Source organism: Diadema setosum, chromosome 14 (assembly GCF_964275005.1).
Source record: "Diadema setosum chromosome 14, eeDiaSeto1, whole genome shotgun sequence".
Taxonomy (NCBI): Eukaryota; Metazoa; Echinodermata; class Echinoidea; order Diadematoida; family Diadematidae; genus Diadema; species Diadema setosum.
Window position 1 is genome coordinate 23647549 of NC_092698.1, and position 27132 is coordinate 23674680.

At 39.9% G+C, this 27132-nt stretch overlaps 2 protein-coding genes across 3 annotated transcripts in view; one reads left to right on the plus strand and one right to left on the minus strand.

The window, feature by feature from the left end:
- LOC140238226 (uncharacterized) overlaps nucleotides 1–14747 on the plus strand; it is a 28697-nt gene extending 13950 nt beyond the window's left edge. Inside the window, exons 5-12 of the mRNA XM_072318162.1 lie at nucleotides 382–544; nucleotides 924–1020; nucleotides 1369–9547; nucleotides 9981–10150; nucleotides 11361–11535; nucleotides 11855–12080; nucleotides 13967–14055; nucleotides 14628–14747. Of these exons, the coding sequence (XP_072174263.1) occupies nucleotides 382–544; nucleotides 924–1020; nucleotides 1369–9547; nucleotides 9981–10150; nucleotides 11361–11535; nucleotides 11855–12080; nucleotides 13967–14055; nucleotides 14628–14658 (9130 nt within the window). The 3' untranslated portion in view covers nucleotides 14659–14747. The remainder of the gene's footprint in view (nucleotides 1–381; nucleotides 545–923; nucleotides 1021–1368; nucleotides 9548–9980; nucleotides 10151–11360; nucleotides 11536–11854; nucleotides 12081–13966; nucleotides 14056–14627) is intronic.
- LOC140237740 (F-box/LRR-repeat protein 15-like) overlaps nucleotides 1–27132 on the minus strand; it is an 81013-nt gene that overhangs the window by 2885 nt on the left and 50996 nt on the right. Inside the window, exon 6 of one of the 2 annotated variants that reach the window (XR_011901866.1) lies at nucleotides 18317–18383. The exons of the other annotated variant lie outside the window; for it this stretch is intronic. The gene's annotated coding sequence lies outside the window, so the exon portion shown is untranslated. Of the gene's footprint in view, nucleotides 1–18316; nucleotides 18384–27132 lie in introns of those variants that run through there. 2 annotated transcript variants of the gene reach the window in all.

Sequence of the window (27132 nt, forward strand, 5' to 3'; positions counted from 1 at the left end):
GGTTAATTTTGCTTTATTCTCTTCTTTGTTTTCTTGTTATTCCTTTCCCTGCCTTTGTCGCTATCAAAATATCTCTATGGTGATCGATATCATTGTTACTGTTGACTAGACGATAAAAAACACATTTGACAAAGACTGTCACAAAGCATCACTTACACATCCCAAGTTCCCATTAACTGTATTTAGAGTAGGGTTAATATTAATGTAGTCAAATGTATGGTACGCGCGGGGAAGTGGTAAGCCTTTAGTGAGGATGTAATAAATACAATAGATATAATAGAGCCTATACAATTAACGCTGATAAACTCAATTCATATGCAGATGAACGATGTCTTTTTCTCTCTGTCTCTCTCCATATCATATGCAACATGTTGATTGCAGCATTCTAGTAGATGTCAAGGTGTATTGTGGCATAAATTACTACGGTCCGGACTGCTCCGTTTATTGCCGTCCCAGAGGTGATGGTATTGACCACTTCTACTGCGATCCGCTGACGGGCGACATGATCTGCCATGGCGGATATACCGGATACAGATGCCAAGAGGTACGTGACGTACACACGACTGTCGCCATGTCTCGGTGCTAGTGTGTCCCTAATTCTCTTCGTGGTTATTTGCTTCCAGTGCAAAAACATCGCAAAATGCCCTTTCAGGGATTATACTATGTACATTACACCTAATAGGCCTACGACTACTTCCTGTGCCTTTTTCCGAATCTCTGAGAGACTATCCGATCTTCCCGTCTTCTTTCCTATGATTGTCTTCCTGACAGTTAAACAGCCCTTTAAAAAAAAATCCCCCTCCGCACCCAGACGCAACCAGTTGTTATCTATGGTCGTCTATCCTGTCGGGGAAAAGATACATATTTTACCTCATTCCCTAGTTTCTGTGTGCATTGCGTTTGTTCTTGTTTTAACAATGCAGGAAATAAATGAATGCGTGTCCGTGCCCTGTCAACACAACGGTACATGTCATGACGTCGTCAACGGATTCTGGTGTATTTGTCAGGAGGGTACTACAGGTAGGTCATGGGTGCTACAGCTATTTGATTTGTCCGAAGGTTCGTTGGCGGCTAAGGATATGATAATGAATGGTAATGAATAAAATGAATACAATCATGCAGTCTGCAAATTATCCTTAAAGCTTTAAACTATGCTTTTGCTCCTCTTAGAAAGAAGCTTTATGACTTTGAGAATGTCTTACAATTGTTTTTTTTTTTCTGAATCTAGCTTTCTCGAAAGTCGACAAAAACTACAGTGTAAATGTTTACTTAGAGTGTAAATATTGACAGATTTAAAATGTGGTCTCGTGTACATATATTCAATGGATAATGCTTTTTAATGTCAATTTTCTCAACCGGTTGACACAGGGAGGTTTTGTGAAACCAACCCAGACGACTGCAGGAGGAATGACTGCCAGAACGGTGCCACGTGCGTTGATGGGTTTGCTGCGTATACATGCATGTGTCCTCCTGGTTTCACGGGGACACACTGTGAATTCAACATTAACGAATGCGCAAGCTACCCCTGCCAAAACAATGCGATTTGTTCGGATGGCATCGACGGGTACGTCTGCTTGTGTGTACCTGGCTTTACGGGAACTCACTGTGAGATCGACATAGACGAGTGCAACAGTGATCCTTGCCACAATGGCGCTACCTGTATAGATAAGATCGACCGATATAAGTGCAGGTGCGTCAGGGGATACATTGGGGAACATTGCGAAGTGGATGTGAACGAATGTTTCAGTGAGCCATGCCAACATGGGTCAACCTGCTTAGATAAAGTCAATCACTTTGAATGTGTCTGCGCTGCTGGATATAGGGGGAAATTCTGCCATATCGACATTGATGAGTGCGCCAGCCACCCTTGCGCTAACAGAGGTACTTGTGTAGACAGAGTTAATGGCTACACTTGTACCTGCGCTGCCGGATATGACGGCATTCACTGTGAAAGAGACATTGACGAATGCGCGAGTAATCCCTGTGTTCATGGAGGCACGTGCAGAGATCTTGTCAATGGTTATCGGTGTTACTGTGAGCCTGGGTACGAGGGCGATGAATGTCAGACTGAAATCGATGAATGCCAGAGTGACCCGTGCCAGAATGAAGCACCTTGTGTGGACATTGTCAATGGATATGATTGCGTGTGTCTCCCCGGATACGAAGGGTTAACTTGTGGCACTGATATAGATGAGTGTTTCAGTGACCCATGTCTGAATGCAGCAAGTTGCCTGGACAGGATCAACGGCTACACGTGTGAATGTGCTGACGGATTCGACGGCACCCATTGTGAAACCAACATTGACGAATGCAAAAGCTTGCCATGCAGGAACGGTGGATCCTGTGTCGATGGAATAAACGGCTACGAATGTGAATGTGTTCCCGGTTACACTGGCGTTGAGTGCAATATTGACATCAATGAATGTGCTAGTGCTCCATGTCAAAACGGCGCAACCTGCGAAGACGCTGTCAATAGCTACAATTGCAAATGTGCACCAGGTTATGACGGTGTCCATTGTCAAAACAACATTGATGAATGTTCCTCTAATCCCTGTGACAACGGTGGAACATGCAGGGATGAGACCAATGAATACATGTGCGATTGTCTCCCTGGTTACGACGGTAGCCATTGCGAAATTGATGTAGATGAATGTGCCAGTGTTGTGTGTCAACACAGTGGAACGTGCGTGGATCATATTAATGGGCATGAGTGTATCTGTGCTCTGGGCTACTCCGGCATTCAGTGTGGGATAAATATCGACGAGTGTGAAAGCAATCCATGTGAAAATGGCGCGTCTTGCGAGGACCTCATCAACGCTTATCAATGTCATTGTGTACCAGGGTACACTGATACACATTGTGAAACAGACATTGACGAATGTGTCAGCTCTCCTTGCCAGAACAGCGCAACGTGTGAAGATGCAATTAATGGATACATATGCCATTGTGCTGCCGGATTTGTTGGAGTGCATTGTCAAGTGAACGTAAACGAATGTTCCAGTGATCCTTGCCAAAACGGTGCCAGGTGTAAAGACCTTATCAATGGTTATCACTGCAAATGTAAGCAAGGATACATAGGAACGCATTGCGAAAGGGAGATAGATGAATGTGCCAGTGACCCTTGTGTAAACGGGGCATCTTGCATTGATCAAATCAATCGGTACCGCTGTGAGTGCGTTCCTGGCTATGTCGGCATTCACTGCGAAACAAACGTCGATGAATGCGAAAGCTTTCCCTGCCAAAACAGTGCTGTCTGTCACGACCACATTAGTCGATTTACTTGCGAATGTCAGGACGGTTATGCAGGTATTCTTTGTGAGATTGATATCGATGAATGCGCCAGTGCGCCATGTTTGAACAATGCAACATGTCACGATGACATCAACGAGTATACCTGTGGATGTGTAGCTGGCTTCAAAGGCACTCACTGTGAGATCAATATTGATGAATGTCTTTCGGACCCCTGTAGAAATGGAGCTACGTGCGTTGACAAAGTGAACGGCTACACATGCCTATGCACTTCAGGCTACGATGGAGACGATTGCGGAAACGACATTGATGAGTGCAATAGTTCTCCTTGCAAAAACAATGGGAGATGTGTAGACCGAGTAAATGGCTACAGATGCAGGTGTCAGCCGGGATATGATGGGCTACATTGTGAGATCGATATTAATGAGTGCACAAGTAACCCGTGTCAGAATGGTGCATCTTGCGTCGATCAAATAGATAGACATCAGTGCATATGTGCAGCGGGTTTTGACGGAATCTTCTGTGAGAACAATGTCGACGAATGTTCCAGTTCACCGTGTCATAATAATGCTACCTGTGTTGACAACATAAACAGCTATACTTGTCAGTGTCTCCCGGGATTCGAAGGAACATGGTGTCAAACGGATACAGATGAATGTGAGAGCAATCCGTGCCGGAATGGCGCGACTTGCCACGATGTCATCAATGGCTATGAGTGTCGATGTATACCTGGATATATTGGCATTCACTGCGAGATTGAAGTAAACGAGTGCCAAAGCGACCCTTGCATGAATGACGCCACCTGCGTGGATAGAGTCAACAGGTATAAGTGCAGGTGTATCCCGGGATTCGTCGGGGTGCATTGTGAAACAAATGTCGACGAATGCGAAAGTTCTCCATGCCACAACAATGCAACATGCATTGATCGCGTTGACAAGTATATGTGCAACTGCCCAGCAGGATTCGATGGCATCCACTGCGAAAGAAATATTGACGAGTGTGGCAGCAATCCCTGTATGAACAATGCCACTTGTGCCGATGGAATAGATAGATACGACTGCAAATGCCTCTCTGGATTTATTGGGGTGTATTGTGAAACTGACATTGATGAATGTAAGTCGTCACCTTGTCAAAATGGTGCCTCGTGCGTGGATCGTGTGAATGGCTATATTTGCGCTTGCCTCCCAGGTTACGAGGGACTGCACTGTGAGACAAACATAGATGAATGTTCAAGTGACCCTTGTGAAAATGGAGCCTCATGTTTGGATCGAGTGAACAAGTATAAATGTCGATGTTTGGATGGATTCAGAGGACACCACTGTGAGATCAATATTGATGAATGTGCCAGCATGCCGTGCCAGAATGGTGCAGTATGTGTGGATCAGATCAATGGATATGTGTGTGAATGCGTTGACGGTTTCGATGGTACACACTGTGAAGATGACATCAACGAATGCGCCAGCTCACCATGCTTCAACAACGGCACTTGCGTTGATAGGGTCGCTGGCTATGAATGTGTGTGCCTCGCTGGATTTAGTGGAAGGCATTGTAACAACGATATTGACGAATGCCAAAGTGACCCTTGTAAGAACAATGCTACTTGTAACGATATGATAGACGGCTACGATTGCCAATGTTTACCTGGCTTCGACGGCATTCACTGTGATATTGACATCGATGAATGCACTTCGTCACCCTGCCAACATGAAGCCTCCTGCACTGATGAGATCAACGGGTATGCATGCACATGCCTTCCTGGTTACCGAGGTACACACTGTGAAACAAACGTAGATGAGTGTGCCAGTGATCCATGCCGAAATGGTGCGAGGTGCATTGATCGTGTGAATAGCTTTAAGTGCAAATGTCTGCCTGGCTTCGAAGGAAAGCATTGTGAAGTGGACATCAACGAATGTTCCAGCGACCCCTGTCTGAATGGAGCAACTTGTTTAGACGAAATAAATGGCTACGTTTGCTCGTGCTTGGATGGATTTCAAGGAACGTATTGTGAAGTGGATATCGACGAATGCAACAGTGCGCCTTGCTTGAATGGAGCAAACTGTACTGACTACGTGAATGGATACATATGTGTGTGTAATCAGGGGTATGAAGGTACTCACTGTGAGGTTGATATCAATGAGTGCGAAAGCGCCCCTTGTGTTAATGGTGCAGCTTGTATCGACAACGTCAACGGCTATGTATGTTCTTGTTTGGAAGGATATCAAGGGATCCATTGTGAAGTTAACATAGACGAATGTGCAAGTGACCCCTGCATGAATGGTGCAAAGTGCAGAGACAAGGTCAATGGATACACCTGCCGCTGCCGTGAGGGCTATGATGGAATTTACTGCGAGAACAACATTGATGAATGTGCAAGTTCACCATGCCTGCATTCAGCTACATGTAACGATATGGTCGCTGCATACGAGTGCTTGTGTGTCCCTGGGTACGAAGGAATTCATTGCGAGGTAGACACCGATGAATGCGTGAGTTCTCCCTGTGAAAATGGAGGAAGCTGCGTGGATGATATCAACGGATACCACTGTGCCTGTCCTGGTGGTTTTACCGGCTTACACTGCGAGGTTGATATTGACGAATGCGCTAGTTCTCCCTGTCGAAATAATGGAACTTGTATTGATAAAATAAATCGCTATAAGTGCGTCTGTGTCGATGGATATCGTGGAAAGGAATGCCAGGTTGATTTTGACGAATGTGCCAGTAATCCTTGTTTAAATAATGCAGAATGTGAGGATGGAGTGAACGATTACATCTGTCACTGTCAGCCAGGGTATGACGGTGTGTTGTGTGAAAATGACATAGATGAGTGCTTGTCGTCGCCATGTAAAAATGGTGCCATGTGTCGGGATCATGTTAATAGATTCACCTGTCGATGTTTGGATGGGTTCAGTGGTACTCTTTGCTCAGTCGACATCGACGAATGCCTTAGCCGACCTTGCCACAACAACGCAACTTGTATAGATCAAATTAATGGATACATGTGTAGTTGTGTGTTGGGATTTGAAGGGACACTCTGCGAATCGAACATAAATGAGTGCAGAAGCAATCCGTGCTTGAATAATGGAAATTGCATCGATGCCATAAACAGCTACTCCTGTCAGTGTTCCCCAGGATATTCTGGTGTACAGTGTGAAACCGAAATAAATGAATGCGAAAGCAGTCCCTGTCTTAATGGCGCTGTCTGCAAGGACATTGTAAATGGATTTTCATGCGACTGTGAACCAGGTTATGAAGGCACCCTTTGTGAGACTGACATCGACGAGTGTGACAGCGATCCTTGCCTAAATGCAGCGACATGCCACGATATGGTTAACGAGTACAGCTGTACTTGCAGAGCTGGCTACAACGGAGTGAACTGTGGAAACAATATCAACGAATGTAGCAGTGACCCATGTCTGAATGACGCGACATGTGTGGACAAAGTAAATCGTTACAGATGTTTGTGTCGTGGTGGATTTGAAGGAGAACATTGTGAAGTAAACATTGACGAGTGTTCCAGTGATCCGTGCAGGAACGGTGCTGAATGCACTGACCTTGTGAACAAATTCGTGTGTGTCTGTAGGCCTGGATACGCCGGGGAATATTGCGAAATTGATGTAAACGAATGTGCCAGCGACCCGTGCGAGAACAAAGCCACATGCGTTGATTATATTAATAGATATGAGTGTCAATGTGCAAGAGGTTATGAAGGGGATCAATGTGAAGTTAACATCAACGAGTGTGGGAGTAATCCCTGCTACAACAACGCCACATGTATCGATAAAGTGAATCGATTCCGGTGTAGCTGTCTCCCAGGATACAGGGGAACCCTGTGTGAGGTGGACATAGACGAGTGCCAAAGTGGTCCGTGTCAAAATGATGCTCTGTGCATTGATAAAGTGGCTGGTTATCTTTGTAAGTGTCAAAGAGGTTTTGTAGGTGTTTACTGTGAAGCAAATATCAACGAGTGTGACAGTCTCCCCTGCCAAAACGGCGGTTCTTGTGTGGATAGAATAGATGGATATACGTGCACATGTGCACCCGGCTTTGTCGGCGTGCACTGCGAAACAGATGTTGACGAATGCTCTAGTTCTCCTTGTCAACATGACGCAGAATGTGAGGATAATATCAACGGGTACAATTGTCACTGTGTGCCTGGGACAGAAGGTGTCCATTGTGAGATTGATATAGATGAATGTGCCAGTCAACCATGCCAAAACGGAGCAGTATGCAGGGACAAGATGAATGAATATCGATGTCGATGTAAGCCCGGTTTTGATGGCACGCACTGTGAGATCAACATCAACGAATGTGCCAGCTCCCCTTGTCTCAACAGGGCGTCTTGCGTTGATCTTGTGAACAAGTTCACCTGCAATTGCCAGCTAGGTTTTACGGGAACAGTTTGTGAGACAAATATCGATGAATGCGAAAGTGATCCCTGTAGCAATGAGGGAACGTGCAGGGACTCCATCAACGGTTACATATGTGCTTGTCTCCCCGGCTATGACGGGGAACACTGTGACAATGATGTGAATGAATGCGCTAGCTCTCCATGTCAGAACGGAGCCGAGTGTATAGATCGGGTAAATGAATACCTGTGTGTCTGTCTTGATGGATACATCGGAAGTAATTGTGAAACCAACATTGACGAATGTGCAAGTGGTCCATGCATGAATGGCGCGACTTGTTTCGACAAGGTGAATGGATATAGTTGCACGTGCGTGCCGGGATTCGTGGGGTTCCATTGTCAAGTTAATACCGACGAGTGCGAAAGCTCTCCTTGTAGGAATGGAGGCAGGTGCATTGATGGGATCAACTCGTATGTTTGCCAATGTGCACCGGGATTTACCGGTACACTTTGTGAGGTAAACATCGACGAATGTGCCAGCAACCCCTGCGAGTTTGCATCAACTTGTTATGATAAAGTAAACGGATATGGATGTGAATGTCTTCCGGGATATCACGGCGTACACTGTGAATATGAACGGGATGAGTGTGATAGCGCGCCGTGTCGAAATGGTGGACGGTGTATTGATGAAGTCAACCGGTTTGCCTGCAATTGTACGTCAGGCTACGAAGGAATAATGTGCGAAATTGACATTGACGAATGTGAAAGCCAACCATGTCTTCATGATGGTACATGCTATGACAGGATTAATTCGTACGAATGCGAATGCACGACTGGATACGACGGCGTGTCTTGTGAGCAAAATATTAACGAGTGTTCAAGCGTGCCTTGTCAACATGGAGGTACCTGCACTGATTACATCGCTGGGTATTCATGTAGCTGTCCAAGTGGATTTGAAGGTGATCATTGCCAAGTTAATATCGACGAGTGCGTAAGCAATCCGTGCATGAATAACGGCAGGTGCATTGACGATGTCAACGGTTACTTCTGCCGTTGTTGGCCAGGATTTGAAGGGGTATTGTGTGAACTCGACATTGATGAATGTCAAAGCAACCCTTGCTTACATGGTAGTAGATGCGTAGATGGTTTAAATGGGTATACTTGCCATTGTAAAGCTGGGTATGGAGGTCCACGTTGTCGGGATGAGATAGATGAATGCAGCAGTAGTCCTTGTCAAAACGGCCTCTGCCTTGACAGACTCAATGGCTACCGGTGCCACTGCATAAAAGGCTTCTTTGGAAAGAACTGTGAGATCAACCGTGACGAATGTTTGAGTGAACCGTGCATGAACGACGGTACATGCCAAGATGCCATTAACAGCTACTATTGTGAATGTCCGCCTGGGTATGAGGGTAACCACTGTGAAATCATAACGGATGAGTGCAGAAGTGACCCTTGCCAGAATGGAGCGACATGCGTAGATGGCTTTGAGGAGTACACCTGTTACTGTACTATTGGCTTTGAGGGGGTCAACTGCGAAATCAACATTGACGATTGCGCGAGTATGCCTTGTAAGAATCGCGCCACGTGCATAGACGCTGTTGACAGTTATGAGTGTCAGTGTGTTCTTGGCTACGAAGGAAAGCACTGTGAGGTCGAGATCAACGAGTGCGACAGTCAGCCATGCAAGAATGATGGGACTTGTCTGAACGGGGTGAACAGTTTCTTCTGCTACTGTCCCGCTGGCTTCGAAGGGTGGCTGTGTGAAATTGAAACGAATGAGTGCGACAGTAATCCATGTGTCCACGATGGAGAGTGTGAAGATTTGCTGGCAGGATTCGTTTGCAAATGCAGGGAAGGTTTTAGTGGCGTCAAATGTGAGATCATACTGGACCATTGTCAGCTTCATCCGTGTCATGGAAATTCAACGTGTTTAACAACTGAGACAGACTTTAGGTGAGTTGGTTCACTTGTGCTTCTTATGCAATCGATACTACAGTTGTCCTCAATTTCGCTACATTTATTATTAGATAAAACAATGATGGCATAAGAACAAATTCAGCTCACAGATCCAAGAAGTATGATTTGGAATTTATCATGCATCAACAGCATCATCTTTGAAAGCAAGAGATTATTAAGCAGAGGGGTAATGGTTGAGGTAGGAAAAAAAGAACCATGGGATAGCCTGATGGTAGTGTCGCTGCACGAAAAGCAGTAGATGACAGCTTTGAGTCCCGCGGTTCCTTTTTTCCGACATGTTTGTTAAAATTATATATCAGCAGTTGTGATCTTACAAATTTCATATTTAGGAGACAAAGAAAGTTGTAGAAAATTCACACCTCAACATCATCTTTATCTGTTCTTGTTTTTTATTATTATTTACAATTAGGTGTATTTGTCCACCAACTTCAAAGGGAGCATTGTGCGACGTGTACGACCCAGAGATTTGTGGGTCAATAAAATGCTTTAACGGAGAATGTGAGCTCAGCATGTCTACAGAACAACCTGTGTATGCCTGTGTTTGCGACGTTGGATTCATTGGAACAGAATGTGACACATGTAAGTCCAGTGCTCGATCTGGCCATATAGATATTAGAAATGAAGAATTTGAATGCAAAAACAGACAAACGTCATTTTCATTGTTTTGTTTTTTTTTTTTTTTAAGTAAGGCCATCATCAAACAGAGAAAATGAGATCTTTCAATAACACCGCTCTCATGACATTACAAGAAAATAGCATTAAAATTATCACACCTACATAAAATCATTTTCTTTGTTTTTCAGCTGCTTTTATCTAAAATATCTCAAACTGATTAAAATGGATATGTGTGTTTTGTCTTTAAACTGTTTGAATCAATCAGAGCTTAGATATAAGGCAGTTTACATAGACACTTGTCACCTCTCCATTGTTATGTCTCACTTACGAAAGTGGTCGAGAGAATATGAAACCAACTTCTTTAGGGATAACAATCAGAAATCCTAAAGTGAATTATCTAGCAGATACATGATCTTTCACTTGTGTTATACACGAATAACACGGGCTGCCCCTTTCAGCAAACAGTATTCCGGTGTGCCGTTTGTCTGTGGTCTATTATTCAGAAAAGATTTAATTCTGATATACCCTATCCGTATCCTGTATATCACTTGGCAGGTTACAGTCATCATGCAGTTCAATGGTGATTCTGCTTTTTATAGCTCACTTCAGTCCCCAAATTCTGTTAGTTCGAATGTAGGATGGTTATGATCTAAAAAAAAAAAAAAAAACCAAACACAAACGGTCAGTGCGAGTCGTGTGAATGTGACGCAGTTTTTTTTTACTGTGCACACAAGAATAAAATCAATGGTTTGCTGTAGCTCTCTTTGTTTTAAAGGAAGTGTCATATATCAGACTTATAAGCATTCATTGGGGTTAGAGAGGAAAGATAAGCTTGTATGTAGAAATGTGTCATGAAATAACACTCAGCGTACTATTTTACGCTGTAGAAAGGAACGTCATGTTAGTCAGTTAACGACACCAAAGTGCTTAAAACGCTTTAGTATATTCTGTTGTAGTTTACCACGTTGCAATACTGTGTAACAATGTCTCGATTTACTGCTAGAAATGCATTTAATTTGATTTTGATTTGATTTTATTTGATTTAATTTTATCTATTGATCAACTGATGTCTGCGTTACCATCGAACATAACACATTGCTGATGGTATATATGCATACTTTTCCAAGGGTCGCATGCTGTTATGGATCTTTCCCTGTGTGCCTGTCTACCTTAGATGTGCCAAACATTACAACCAGCGTTTTACTGGAGAAGAAACACACTCGGCTTAACGGCCTCGAATACAAGATAACGCACGTCCTGAAGGAGGCCTTAGTCAGTGACAATCACAACCACACGAACGTCAACATCACTATCGTTGACAGTGCGACGGGCAACGGCGCGGTGTCTGGGTAAGTGACCTGGTGGCGCCTTCGACGTGATGTACAGATTGTTGTTGTTATTTTGCATGTCTTGGTCTACAAGCTCTCGAATGTGTGGAATGTATGTATTAAAATACACATGTGTGTGTGTGTGTGTGATAATTCAGCTATTGCTTTAGCCGTTAGATCGAGCCATCGTTAATTTGACAGCTGCCGGAAGTATAGGAACGAGAGAGAAGATCCACAAAATGCAGAAAGAAGCTTGTACAAACTAAGCCGTAGGCATTTGGTGCAAAATCACCCTCCACATCTTAAAGATATCCATCAACAATTATTATGCATTCAACAGGATGGACTTCACCAACGTTACAATCTTCGCTATGGTGGATGACCAACCCGCCGATCGACACTCGCTGGCTGTCATGCTGACTTCGCTTCCTCCCGCGCACATCAACAAACTTCTGTACCCTTACCGTCTGTTTGTGGACGAAAAAAGAAGACTGATCATTGATGACGTCAAAGAGGTTGTCAACAAAAACAACATCAATAACGACAGTGACATTAAGAGGAAAAAGGTGATTAACTGAACACGTTCAAAGAGTTTATCCGTCTTTATGACACATCAACAGGTGTTAAAAAAAGGATCTTTGAAAATGCGTTATGAATTTTCCATTGACTATTCTTTCTGTCGTGATGTCTTTATCCTTTTATGATTTGCTCTTCTCTTGCACAAAAATAAAGGAAGTAGTACACTGTATATCTCTAGATTTTTTTAGTAACAGGGAAACCTTTAACCTTTCATGTTAAAAAACAATAAAAGTCAACGCAGACGTGCCGTAATAATGCTTATTATAACCCTATATTTTTAGTACGAAGTTAGTTGCCGAAAATTCTGTTAAATTTATTCATCATTTCAGTGGACAATCTCACAAACAGCAACATACTTTTCATCATTAATGCTATCATACTGTGGCAGTTTTAGAGTTGATAGAGTGTGAAATCCACAAACAGGGGAGAATATCAAAATCATACCGTAATTTTTCTGATCTTCATTCTCTGCCATGGAGATCAAATTTTACATTGTGGCAAAATCATAGTCATAATATTTTCTTCTTATTTTTTTTTTTAAGGCGACACTTTGTCATTTAAAAGGGGGTGAGAAATTGATCTGACTCGACAAATTTATGTATTTTTTCAATTCAAAGATGCATTAAAAGAAGGTCATTTCGAATTCTAAAAGTGTTCTTATGATGATGACGGCATGACGCTTGCTGATATGAAATTGTACGTTTTTAGATAATGCTATAACTATGCAACCTGTTTAAAAAAGCCATAGATTTCTGATACGGTACGTAGAACGCATCACCATGGCGTAGATAGATTTTGGACTGTGTTTTTCATGAGTGCATTGCACCATCCGGTGGCAATTAATACTTTTCAAGGACATCGCTGGCAGTTTTATGGAATATCTTGTTTTTTCTTCTTTTCTTTTGGGACGGGCTGTCACGAGTAACTGACCAGAGTCACAAGAACGTCTTGATATGCCCTTTTGTGGATATTAACAAGAACTGTGATCCGGGTTGTCACTTGCGTTACCATAGTATTGGATTGAAAAGGCTCATGGGGGAAATGCACTATATCCGTCCATAGTTGAAAGGAATAAAGAGAGAGAGAGAAGAAAAAGGAAAAACAGAAAATCCGAACCACTGTCGACATCTTTCACCATCTCTATCATGGTTTCCATGACAACACATAGCAAAACTTCCTAGCGGTAAATCCCTAGGCACTCAAAAACATATTGACTCTATAGAAAACGAGCTGAGAACGGGTCGACATTATCCTGGATCTGGATGCAATAAAGGAAAACTAGGGCCATCAAACTCACGGAATCAAAGGACCTCTCCCATTAGGAAACACCCTCGTCTTTCCTACTGGACTTCCTCCGTTTCTATGGTTACTAGAATTAGAGACACACCTCATAGCGTGCATTTATATTGTTACGTCTTGGGCTTAACATTCAACTTCTTCTATTAACAAGATCAGCGTCACGTCATGTCTTCTTTTCCCCGCTGACCATGAATTTGATTTGATTTGATTTGATTTAATTTTATTTGATTTTTTTTTCAAGTACCTATATAAGTTTTCAGCAATTTCATTAACATTGTATAGAATAAAAGTAGTATGAATATTTTCATCGATTATCATCATTTTGATCAATATTATAACGAATAACATTACAATGAAGAAAAACAAGGGGGTCCAACATGATGCTCGTGCATGGAATACGAGCCACTGATGGTCGTGGCAAAACATAGGCCTTCTCGACGGTTATAATGATGATGAGTTATTTTATAAAATGACCACCATAACTACCATTATAAGATCACAGATATTTTCGTCATTGTTCTTCACCTGATGAGTTCTTACGAGTGATGATACTTATTTATGCTTTCTAAACCAGCCCTGGGGACAGAGACACTGGTACGTCTTCTTTATCCTCATCCTCCTGATTGTTGGTGTCATCGCAGGGGGTCTGTTCATCTACAGAAGGTGCGAACGATATCAGTACCAATGACTATTAGAATCATAAGTGAAGGAAATCTTCAATTTACTTTGCACTCAAAACACATTCAACAGCTGTTAATGACGTACAGTGCAAACTTGACACCTCCACCAGCTCATGAGCATTTTTTTTTGTGCATGGAGTATAACGTCCTAGAGATAGCCTTATTTGGACCCAAATATAGTATCCCTATTTTTTTTTTAAAGATGTAACTGTGTTCAGTTTGCGGTTTGTTTCTTTTCAACACAGTGCGCATAATATGCAGACTTAACGGATATATCGCATCATAAAAGTTATGGTTTGTGAGATTCAATACGTATTTCATTACACGTTAACACAGATTGATAGACAGAAAGTGGAAGAAGTTAACACGAGAAAACATTATTCCAGGCAATGTTTTTAAACTGAAGGTTGACACTCCAAAGTGAAATAGAGAGAAAAGATAATTGAAGAAGAGAAAAACTTGTGGTGATTCATACTCATATGATTTTGAATCATATTTCTGCGTGTAGTATAGCTAAGCTCACTAAAATTGATTTATGATTCTCATCCCATACAGGCAGAGGAAGACAGAAATTCCCCCGGATTGAGTCTCGTGAATCACCTAGTCGGACCTACTGGGAGAAGATAGACAGGGGAGGATAGAGAGAGTGAGAGAGCGAGTGAGAAGTAGCGGGAAAGAGTCTCGTTATGACGTGGACTCTTCTTGTTTGATTCTTATGTTATTATATTTGCTTTTGATGGCGGCAAACTTATGAAGGGGAGGAAAATGAGTTGAAAACCACACGATATCTATGTAATATCAGCTCTCCGTCGGGAACACGTTTTATCTCAGGTTTTGAATTCTCTTCTGCTGCACTGGGTTTTCCGAAGATGAAGCTCTCCGATCAGGATTGCGATACGCGTTAATAACATAATTAGTAAATACCTCGTGAGTTTGCTTCTCCTGTTATTTTTTATTTGTTTTGTGACATTGATGCACTTGTGAATTCATCTACGCTGCTGCCATTGATTTTATCAGAGTAACCGTATCGACAAGACAAGAGGTATTTCCAAAAAGGAAAAGAACCTAAAATTAGCAGGGCTATCATCTACATGTATATTTACACCGCAAGAATGGACAGTGGAGAAAAAAAATAAAGCAACTTTACCATAAATTTTGCTATGGTATAGTATCTATTTTCTTGACAACTCATTCTACCAAATTTGCATGGGGTTTATGGAAATGTCGTCTGCATTGATGGTTAACCCGGGAAAGAAGAATACAGGAAAGAAGAATACCCGTTTAAACCCAGTGTCAGTTCTCCAAACAATGACACCATCCCATCTTTAAGGTTATCAGGTAAATGGTTGCTTGTAAATTGATAATAAAATGTTGATTTTACGTGACGCATATCAATATATTCATTCATTTATGTGGCAACATTGCTTCACACATTGTTATGTGAAATTAAATCATTAATGCATGTTGAAGTTATCTTTGCTCTCATGTTATATTGTGTACGGAAAGTGTTGACCCGGTAGTCTGTGCAGTCGAATTGAGATCAGTGAGAACTTCAATTCGCACCCCACCCCACCTCCAGTGATAAAGCGCCCTCTTGAAATTGTTGGATTATTATCACGAGATTGATATTCCTTTGAATACATGGTTTTTATAAGAAAAGTACGAATGGACGGATATCTATAGGAAGCGATAGCGATCATAAGAAGTTGATGATGAGTAACGTTACTATCCTCACGTAACGCGACGCTAGAATGCCACGACAGTCCATATAGAGTCTCCTAACTTTGAATATACAGTACATCAACAACAATTAAAGAGCAAAATATATCTATGCTTTGATCAGTCAGTTACAAATTGTGGTGGTATAACTAAATGCGGTCACTGCTGAGAGATAACAAGTTAAATTTAGACATGTCTGTGAGTGGTCCCAGATTAAAGGGGAATGAGAAATTATATTCCTTGAAGAAGAGATAGTACTAACGTTGGCCCCTTCAAGGAAAGATGACCCATTTCTCTCTGTGCTGCCTGTGATTTATATGCTAGTAACATGTCCATTTCGCTTCTACTACGATATCTCTCTTTCTTTCCTCAACATTGCATGTGTTGTATTGTCATTTCATTCTGAGGTGTAATTATATGATATTATTGAACAATGATAACAAATACAAGAAATGTGTACATGACTGTCAAAAAAAAAAATGAACGGTGGAATTTTCTTTTTCATATCTTTCACCGAGCACGATGGTGAAGAAAGTGACATCATAACTATGATTAAATAGTTATATACACAATCGCAACCCACTGTGAATAGACATAAGCCCGCTAATATATATATATATATATATATATATATATATATATATATGAGATATGAGAAAGGAAAGAGAAATTGGTGCGTAGCTTTGAAATCGTTATTCCTCTTACTGTTCCTCCTTTTCTTCCCTTTTTCTACAAGGCAAATATATATAATATAATCTATATATATACATATATTTGCCTTGTAGAGTGATTATCTTTGTATAAGTTGTAAGCTATGCAGTGGTTGTTTCGTGTAAGTAATTTTGTAAGTGTCAACCACAGTATTTTTATATACTCCTTGTCTTTCATTCTGAAACAATAAAGCTGAAATGTGTATTGATTCATACCACTCTGTTGTATGTGGCCTCACTTTGAATATGAATGATATTTCATTTGTGCAATTTCTCATTAAACATCATCTACATGCACCAACGAATCGGCATACAGATGGAATCTATGATCCAGAGCAACGACGACTGGAAAGATAAGAAAATACATATGTACGATATAGAAGCGGAATCTGTCTTGTCAGTATGGAGTTGAGGTGATGGCCCACTGGTATGAAAGCAGTCACTATAGCAACGTATATTGTTGCGAAGTATCCTATGAACATTTATGCTGTAACAATGTTCCATCATATCACAATATTTATGCTTCTAAGCAGCATGATGTGACCTAAACCGCCATATACCGGTCCGGACTTCATCGCTTTGAAGATCGTAAGAGGTTTTAGAAAAATAATTTGGAGACACTTTCAGGAATTCCTTTACATTCTACTGCTGCTAGCCATCTAAATCTCTGACGGATATCTTTCCCATGCCTTTTGGGCTTTGGTTTTTAAAGAGAACATACAAACATAATTATGTAGACTGTGTCAGATTTTGGTCAGCAATATTTCAGATGATGGCGCTGTTTCTTTCGCGGGTCATGCAAATGAGAATTCGTCTCCAAAATGAAAGAATAGGAAAACAAATCAAAAAGCCACTGATTATTCAAAACAAGATAAAACGGGAAGGATACATACATTAATTTCTTGGCATTTCTCTTTCGTTTTTCTAGCTAATGACAACTGACTTCTAGTGCAAAGCTCAGTCATGATATCATAAATGAAAACACATGATTTGGTATATTAAAATCGACAACGTTCTGTAGAAGTCAAATTAGTCATCTCACAAAATAAGCGTTATTTGGGAAGGCAGAGATAAATAGAGGTATTTTTTGTAATCTTTCTTTAATTCAACATATTCTATCCACAGGACAATCTAGAGTTGAATCGCAGCAGAAACTACAAACTCATACATTTCAAGATAGTGTTAGACTTACACGGGCTTAAAGCTTCAGACCTGGACATGTTCAAGCATGTTAACCTTTGTGTTCCCATGCATTTAGCTGGAACTTGCCTTGCAGTATACAATTATTATTTCATTGCCATCCTTCAATTCACCCTCATAACCCGACCTTTGCAACATGTCACAACTGGACAATTCTTCACGAATTTAATATTATGACACAAAAGGATTGATTGGATTTCAAGAGCCCAATTAAGTGACTGTAAGTTCCCCAGTAGAACAAACTGAAAGACAAAATTAGTACATTATCACATCATCAGCACAAAATAAACTGTACTATATGTCCATTTCATATTATTTTCAAGAAATCAATTTGTTCTGGAGAAGAATGGAAGATCCACTGAAAGCAATGCATGTAAACTTCGGGTTCTTCAAAGAAAATTATGTAACCTTGCATTTAGAACTACGGAATAAGGAAAGAAATGACAGCGAGAGAAAAGACAAAGCCGGCCCCAATAGAACATCGATGCACCCCAATACAATGAATATCTGAACAGAGAACAGCAGTGCTTCGAAGAGAATTGATTATAAACTGTCTTAAATACTGGATGGCAAGGGATAATGAAGACAAAAGATAGAGTTCGGATCCTCTCAGAAATCTCCCCTGGGTGATAATGTCTCCGTCTTCAGGCCAAGCAAATTGTTCGTGTCTTGTCACGTACACCTGAGAAAGTTGTGAGAGAGAATTCCCAGTGTCGCTTAACGGGAAATATACTCACCACCCAAACACGCCCCTGGCCCGCATCCTACAAACAATCCGGGCAAATTCCACCTATCCTTTAGAGACTGATTCACGTTGGGAGTATCTCTCGTATCTCCCTTTGCCAGACAGTGATTGTACACGAATTTATCGCAGACGAACAATATCATCATGTCATTTTCATTGTGAAATTGTGGGGAAAATATACTTAGAATTCATATCTGCAGCGACTTATAAAACTTGCATAATATTAAAGCTTATAGGAGAAACAGTCATCTCTCTCATTCTTCCACAAACATTTACTATAATTCCTCATTTAGCCCTTAGCAACAGTCCAGAATATAATCTTAAAGGAAACCAAAACCCAAGAAAAATGTGGATTGAGTGAAAGTAGCAGCATTAGGAGATGAGGAGACTACTAGAGGTTATGACGTTATGTGTGGACAACAATATAAAGAATATATAAAGAAAATTCAACATGCTTTCATTTTTCTATAGCATAATGAAAGAGCACTTGACTAACCGCTCTCAGAAAGCAAGGGGAACAATTACGACCCTTAACATATGTCAGTATCAAGTTGATGGAATGTGTAATTTTCATGAAAAAAAGACTTTTGTGGAATTCCCTTTATATTTTCTTTACAATGTTGTCCATACATGACGTTATACATGACGTTATAACCTCTATAGTCTCCTCATCCAGCGGTTCCAACACCAAACCTTTAAAAATTCATAACTTTTGCATCGATTGCCCGATTTTCCTCAAACTTTCGCTGATGTGTTCTACTAATCATGCTTATGTTGCTGGTTACACTCAATCCACATTTATCTGTAGGTCTCGATTTCCTTTAACACATGGAAATCTGAATGAATATAATTGTAAAGACCAGACACTATAAACATGATAAAGAGTCAACTACTAGTATCTTTTAGCAAATATTGTCTATACTCGTTGTGGTTTGTCAAATTGTTTTTAAGATCAACATCCTCATCACTGACGGAATCATAAAGTGCAATAACAGTCAATGTTCGACTATCGATTATCTTCTTCAAGTTGAGAATTTTTTTTTTTTTCTAGTGGCAAATCGAAATACACTGTAGCTTTATAGTTAATATCCTCTGGAAAATATTCCGAAACATCTCAAAAACTTAAACGCAATCTTTAACATATCTGGACAAATTTTTTTTTTTTGGGAAAAAAGACCAAAATTTTACCCACTAAATTTGCGTGGCTTTTAGATTTCATAGCAAAAGATGCAAACGGAGATTGAAAGGAAAGCGAGGATATTGGGCGTCTGGATGACTCACTGACTGAAATCTATATCGATGCAAACAAAGAAAAAAGAAGAAGTGGGAAATAAAAAAGGCATAGTTTTATCGGTTATGTTGTAACATTTCTGAATTAGCGGAAAAGAAATCTGAATGATAGATTCTAATTTATTGACACACCGTTATTTGAATTGCGAAAACTATTCAAGCATTGAAGAATGTATTCTTTTGAATAATGAATTTGATAAATGTAGCGTATTACAGAATAGTTAAAAATGCAAACATACAACAACCCATTCAATTTAATACATTGATAACAATTAAGTGCAAGTATTGTAATTACTTGGGAATGACCTGAAAATGACCCTGTCCGTGAGTACAAACATCATCGGAGTATGACCTAGATATGATCCCTTCCATTCGTTTTTGATGTGTTTTTGTTCTTCGAAGTTTGTTGATTTTCTTAGGAACCGACAAGTCTTATTATTTACTTCCTTGTATGGAATGAAAAAAAAAATGAAACATGTTTGATTTACGCATGAGATGAGCTCGCGGAGCAGGATCAAAAATGACATTCGATATCAAACTTGATTAAGGGAAAACAATCTGTTGTTGATTTTGAAAGCAAACAATTCCGGGAAGATTCAAATTCTAGTGACACTCGTTACCATCACCACTTGATGATGCGACCTCTTGAGGTAGAAACCACTTCAAAATTTCGGTTAGCATCCTGGAACCACTCAACAATTATGGATCATATCGATGTACTTCCCGATTAATTCCTCTCGAATGTGAGGGATAGTAAATTGTCGCTACACAACTTTACGCTATAGAAGTGATGCAATGCCATTGCAACTTTACGCTAGCAGGGCCTCGTTGCATTAAAGTTAGCATCAAACGCAAGTCAAGAAGATCAAACGTAAGTCCCAAATGCTCCATTCTGGTTGGTTGAAAATCAAGTTGCGTATCATTTTCTTGACTTGCGGTTTATTATAACTTTTATGCAACAGAACCCTGGGCACGTAAGTACCCATCAAGGGGCAATGTCAGTTTTATAGACTAAGAGAGGGGAGGGATTTTTTTTTTCTCAACGTCTCATGTCCCAGTATGAGGTCTTTAAATACAGCAAAGTGTAAAATGATTAAATCGATCGCAAAAGTTGTTTACATTTGCTATTTCTGCACTCCAAAGAAATCAAGGCCAATGCTGATTCAAGAATACGAAGATAAGTGTATAATGAAATCAATAAGATGTTACAGCTAATCGTACTTTGCCAAGATCACACTATTTTCCATCAGATTCAGCAAGGAAATAAACAAATCGCATATCATGGAAATATCAATCCCAAGCTCCTTCCTTCACAGTCCTGTTTATTTTCAAGAGAATATAATTTTTTCCCTCAACCATGCAAACTTTTTTTTTTTTTGGGGGGGGGGGGGGGGGGAAGGGGAGGAGGAGGGAGGTGAATTTCATGTTTCCCCTTACCTCTCATTCATCTTTCTCTCTATCAATTTGTTTACCTCTCCGTATCTCATTCTATCTATCTACATGCTTCTATCCACCTATATCTATCAACTGTGTATTGTTGTCTCCGTACACGCAGACACAACTAACGCCCGCGTGAACTGTCACTTGTCGGATTACAAAATGTAGCTTCCTCCCATATACTGCTGATGTTCTTAAATGACAGAAGAGCATCCTGAGCCAACGTGTGGGATATCACAATTGACGGCGCTCAGACATTCTTTTTCTCCCCTCACATACTCTGGACATCACTAGGTCATTACAGGCTTGGATCACATTGCTGCGGGCCAGGCAGAAATTATATATATATATTAAAAAAAAAAAAAAAAAATCGCTGATATAATTTGTACATGCAGGAGAGAGATCCATAAGTACAGTGAAGAGAGACAAAAGACCATGTCTTTCAAAATTGTGTGTGTGTGTGTGTGTGTGTGTGTGTGCGTGTGTGTGTGTGTGTGTGCAGTAATTGGATGGCAGGAGTCTCGAAAAGTTAGCACAAACTCTCAACGTGACCTCAAGAATCCTAATTTATGTCACTCATAATGATGGTTTACCAAACAACCAATATTAGAGATAGAACATTTGCATATTCACGAATGCCCCACTTACAGAAGTGGCCAAAATAAAAAAAAAAAAGAACAAGACAAACCTTTTTTTTTTTCGAAGAGCACGTTCATAGAAAGTGACAAAACTTGAAGAATTACTTCATTTTTACAATAAAAGAATAGTTTTTATAAACTATAGTAGAGATATTCAATCATAAAAGAAAGAGGGAGAGTTAAAGAAAACATTAGATAACACATGAGAATCACATTTATCCAGAGCTATCGGTGATGATATGTAGAGAAGCAGTTTCATCATTTCCTGTATGCATGTCCAGCGGAAAAATAAATAAATAAGGGGGAGACATTGATATACAAATACATAGAATATGATTAATGCAACATACATTACTGATACATATTATATATATATATATATATATATATATATATATATATATATATATTAATCTTCTTGTTTATTTTTCCTTAATTCCTCTATTTTCGTGTATTCATTCATTGATTTATAATTTGATTCATTAGTTCTTTATTCATCATGATGGTTTATTCATAATAAAGCAACAATCCATCCTCTTCCTGTGAATTAAGCTGCTAAAGAAAGAGAAAAAAATATATGCCGAAGACAGGTCATGCTGTACAAATTAAACAAGCTTAAACCCGTTGGATTTCTTCGGCGTATGGCCGCATGCTTAGGAAGTCTCCCGTACCATCCATGTCGGAAGACATCTAAAAAACGCGGGAAATTCCTCTGGACTCATGTGGGCTGTCCTTGTCTACATCTGGGCTATATTTAGCCGCCTCTGACTCCTGCTAGCTTCCTTGAGAGAATACACCGGACAACCCAAAAATTAGAGCGATTCCACCGGGTAAAGTGACCAATATAAGGAGAACGCATAATTTATATATGATTGTGCCTCACAATATTACAGATATAAGTGCATACTTAATTTGTAATACAACACACTAAATACCAGCGTCAGACGCTGGAGTGGATTCTGTACATGTATGACATTAATCTAAAAACTTCTCAGACTTCAGCGTCAGTCAAGCATGTATGCACATGGGGTGATAACATGTGCAAAAAAAAAAAAAAAAAAAAAAGGTGTCTATGCGGGTGTCTATGTTGTTTGTCACACCTTGTTGTTGCCTTTGTTTGTTTTTTCGGGTTTTCGCTTTCTGATAATGTGAACATAGAAATTAATCAAGTGTGCACAGTACGGATTTGGTATGATATTTGCTCTGTCAAGGATGAGAGCTGAAACCGACGAGAGTGATCATAGTATTACTAGAAAAGTGTACCAGGGAAAAATTGGGTAAATGTTATGTTTTGAAATGAAAATGAATGAATGAGTTGACTGTGTCATCACGCCGTAATGCTGCTACATTCATATACAGCCATAGTTCAATTTATACATTTAGAACTTAATGTACAAGTGTATGTAGGCCTAATTGTGAATGACAATTATGCTAATTAGGATTACATAAGTTTGATTACAAATAGCCATGTTTGTCAGTGCCTAAGAAGTACTTTGAATTTCATTTCTTTTATTTTATTTATTTTTCATATTTCACAACGAAATAACAATACATGCAATTTTTGGACAAAGGGGTATAATTAAAAGGATCATCAAAACAGCAATACTAGGCGCAGAATTTTATCAGTAAAGTACATGCATTACAGGACTGGTAATCTATTTGACAGCATGAACTTGATGAAGACAATAGTTCATGGATATGTGAATAACCCAAGGCTTTTATTTTCTTAATGACACAACCATTTTTTTTTTTTTTTTATGGAGAACGAACCCAAAATGATATGTGGATTAAAGAAATGCAGAAATACTAGTAGAAAACACATTAGAGAAGTTTTAGCATTATCGGACAATCCGTTTCAAAGTAAAGTTTCGGTGCCGCCATCGCTGAATCACACAGTTGGCATGTATGAAAACTACACATTCCCTCAAGACTCGTTATTGACATGCTAAGGGTAGTATCATTATACCCTGCTTTCTGTAAGAGGTAAATCAAGTGTTCTTTCAATTTCAAAAGTGACAATATGTTTTTTTTTCCTTTATATTTTCGCTATATCGTTGCACATCCATGACGTCATGAGCCTTAGTAGTCTTCTCATCCAGCGATATCAGCACCGAAACTTCAAACATCCATAACTTTCGAACCGATTGATTGTGCGATTTTTCTCAAACTTCGCTGACGTGTTCTATCAATGTTGCTGCATTCGTTCAATCCACACACATTCTGTATTTAGGCTGCATTCCCGTAAGTACACACACACACACAGAGAGAGAGAGAGAGAGAGAGAGAGAGAGAGAGCAACTGTGAAACATCAAGTAAAAGCAGTGCCTCGAAATGCCAATTGGTTGTGACAATGAAGGACAATCTTAAATCTCATCAGAAAAACATAATCTAGACAAGTATGCATAAAGAAAATTCTGATATTACAACAACAAAAAAGAAAAGGAAGTATAAGATTAAACATATTTTTTACCTAACTGTGATAAGCACGTTTGTAATCAAGGATTGAGAAAAAATACTACATAGAGATGCAAATTTCATCTTAATCTGAATGAACACCAAAGAATGAAAAGAAGAATGAAGGATGAATATTTCTTTATGGACGATGTTGATTTAGACATGAAGCAAATGAAATCTATATCTGGCTTGCGTTTTTGACTATACAGATTTTAACTTATTTTTATGAAATAGCATGTGGCGGGAATTGCTGAAGGTGACTTTGTATCAGGGAGGCAATCCCAGATTTTAAGTCCATCATACTTGATTGTTTTTGGGCAAGGGCAATTTTTACCATTGGTAATTAAACTGCTTTTTATTTTGGTTCAATAAGCATGAAAGATGTTTCTTCTGAAAAGCCCACTGTTGGTGCGCTTTATTACTGTGTTTCACTGTCATCACTGTAAGAAGGTTTTGATATAACACTACTGAATTTCCCCTTGCGCTGCAAAATCTGAAGTAACAAAAACGTAGGGCCTATAACCTGCAGTTCTAACTCGAAGGAACATTTTAACCGACGAAAGATACGATGCCCTCACGCCAGTCTTTCCAGCAAAGCTGGCTTCCCCTCTATGCAGGATGTGAGGTTAGTTTAATAACCAAGTTCACTATGTCTGCACAGGTTGGCCGTGTACCCACCCCTTCTTGCTCCCAGCCAGGTGCTTCCGAAACAGAACGAATGAGAGATAAATATTACTCCTTTTTGACAAAAAAACAGCAACGTCAACTTTAGGAATTTGTCCCCTTTTCAACCAATCCTCCCCTCCTACAAAACCTGCAGCACGATATCTTTCTTGCTTCTTGTGCATCGTCTCCTTTTTTCCTCTCTCTTTCTATTCATCCGCTTCTTCTGCTTCTCGTTCTTCTTTGATCTTGCAGTAGTATGGTGGTGCAAAAGTGTCATCCAGCAAAACTTGTGAGCTACGCGTCTGCCCTCCATCAGTTTCAACGAGTATTCCTTATTTTGTTGCTCCAGAATGCCCGCCAGGAATGGGATGCTTCTAGAACAGCGAAATAGTACGATAAGTTACATGGCAATCATGATGGTGGTAGTCATTTCAATCTGATTACTCAACGCGTTTGAATCTCGTGAATGAAGCGCCATAGAAGGGCCATATCTAGTGTCATCACTGTTAATCATCACAATTCTTTGACATTTTGATGGGCAGGACCTACTTTTTCATTCTGCCTGAATGCATCATTATCAGAGTAGACGACTTAGTGAAGATTTGTCTTCATTAAGACCGATGTTCTTGGGAACCATTACAAACTTGAAACTCTTTCTATTTCTCAGTCCTATCTCAATAAAAACCTTGTTCTTTTATTACGCTTACCCTGTTTTTTTTAAAGTCAGTTTGACCATGGAATGCATTCTTCATTTTGAAACTGAGAGATTTAATTAATCAAACTTCTGACAACCCCATGATACACAACAACTTTATTCTCAATTTACAGACAGACAGTGCTTCGACTATAGGTTCTTGGAGCTTTCGAGTACCTTTGGCCTGCAGGGAAAATGATAAAATGGAGAACATACTTCATATTCAGTTATTTCAATACATCTGTACACGTGAAATGTACATTCTTCGCATATTGTATTCGCGTTTAAAAGGTGAAAAAGGGGGAGAAAGATATATCGAAACCAAAGAATTTCCACAAAACATTCGCAAAGGTCATTGTTCTCTTCAGCTCGCATTCCAGGTCTCTGATTCGCCAGAAGGATCAATGGTATCTGTCACCACAGAAAGGTCTTTAACCTTTAGAACAGATGTGACACCAAAGAGCCAAGTTTGAAACATAACCACGGACATACGTGATAGGCAGGCTAGAGGGTCAAAAACAAAAAGTCAACCCGATCCTCAAGCTCCCTGCTGTCATGAAATAATTCACAGATTTGACACACATCTTCAAGACTATACCTTTGAGTTTGTATGTAATGCTCAGAATTGGAGATTGTTTATTTTGATTATAATAAGGGACGGTTTAACTTTGCCGTACGGTGAATTATACAGTCGAATATATAGTATTTAACCGTTTAGTTCAGAAGTTGATTTCCTTTACACATTATTCTGTTTTTTGTTTGTTTGTGAAGTAGCCAATTGTTGTTGATGTTGTGATTGAACAAGAAGTGAGAGTTCGCCAATAACCGTCTTGATACATATCATTTGGGGCATAAAACTTTTTTTTTTTAAACCTGAGAAAAACTGCGATTAATTTTGAATAGAATTTTTCCTGTGTAAATTCCATGGCGGAATCATACTAACCTGATTTTTTTTTTAGTTCCTTCCATGGTTTTTCTCAGGTTAAGCGTTTTATGCAACAAACTCCACTATGTGTTGCAATACATCGATCTGCAAAAGTGGGTTCATTACTAACCAAACAGTTCACTTACCGTCTTCGAAGGAGACTTACAAAAAAAAAAAAAAATCAACCGAATGTATCGAAATACGATGAAAGAGAGACTCGGAGAGAATAAGAAATATGGGTCGACGACTTGTGAGCCCGCCTCGTCCGTCGTGATGTCAACGGAGCAACACCTGTTGTCTTAGCGTGACTCACCGGCTTGTTTCTCGGTGCGGCCCCGTCTGGCACGTTTGCTATCAACAAAACAGCGCGCCCTTTGATTAACAAGCTATACCATCGAGGTCACTGTCAAGTTTACAACCATGACAAGTTAAAGTCACTCGAGTGGCTCTTGTCGCTGATGTTGCTCCAATACCTTATAAATTTTGTGGCGTCATTGCATAAAATGAACGATCATGCTTTGGCATTATCGTATCACAAAGGGCATTATTTGTCATAATTTTCGCTTCTGTATACGTATATAG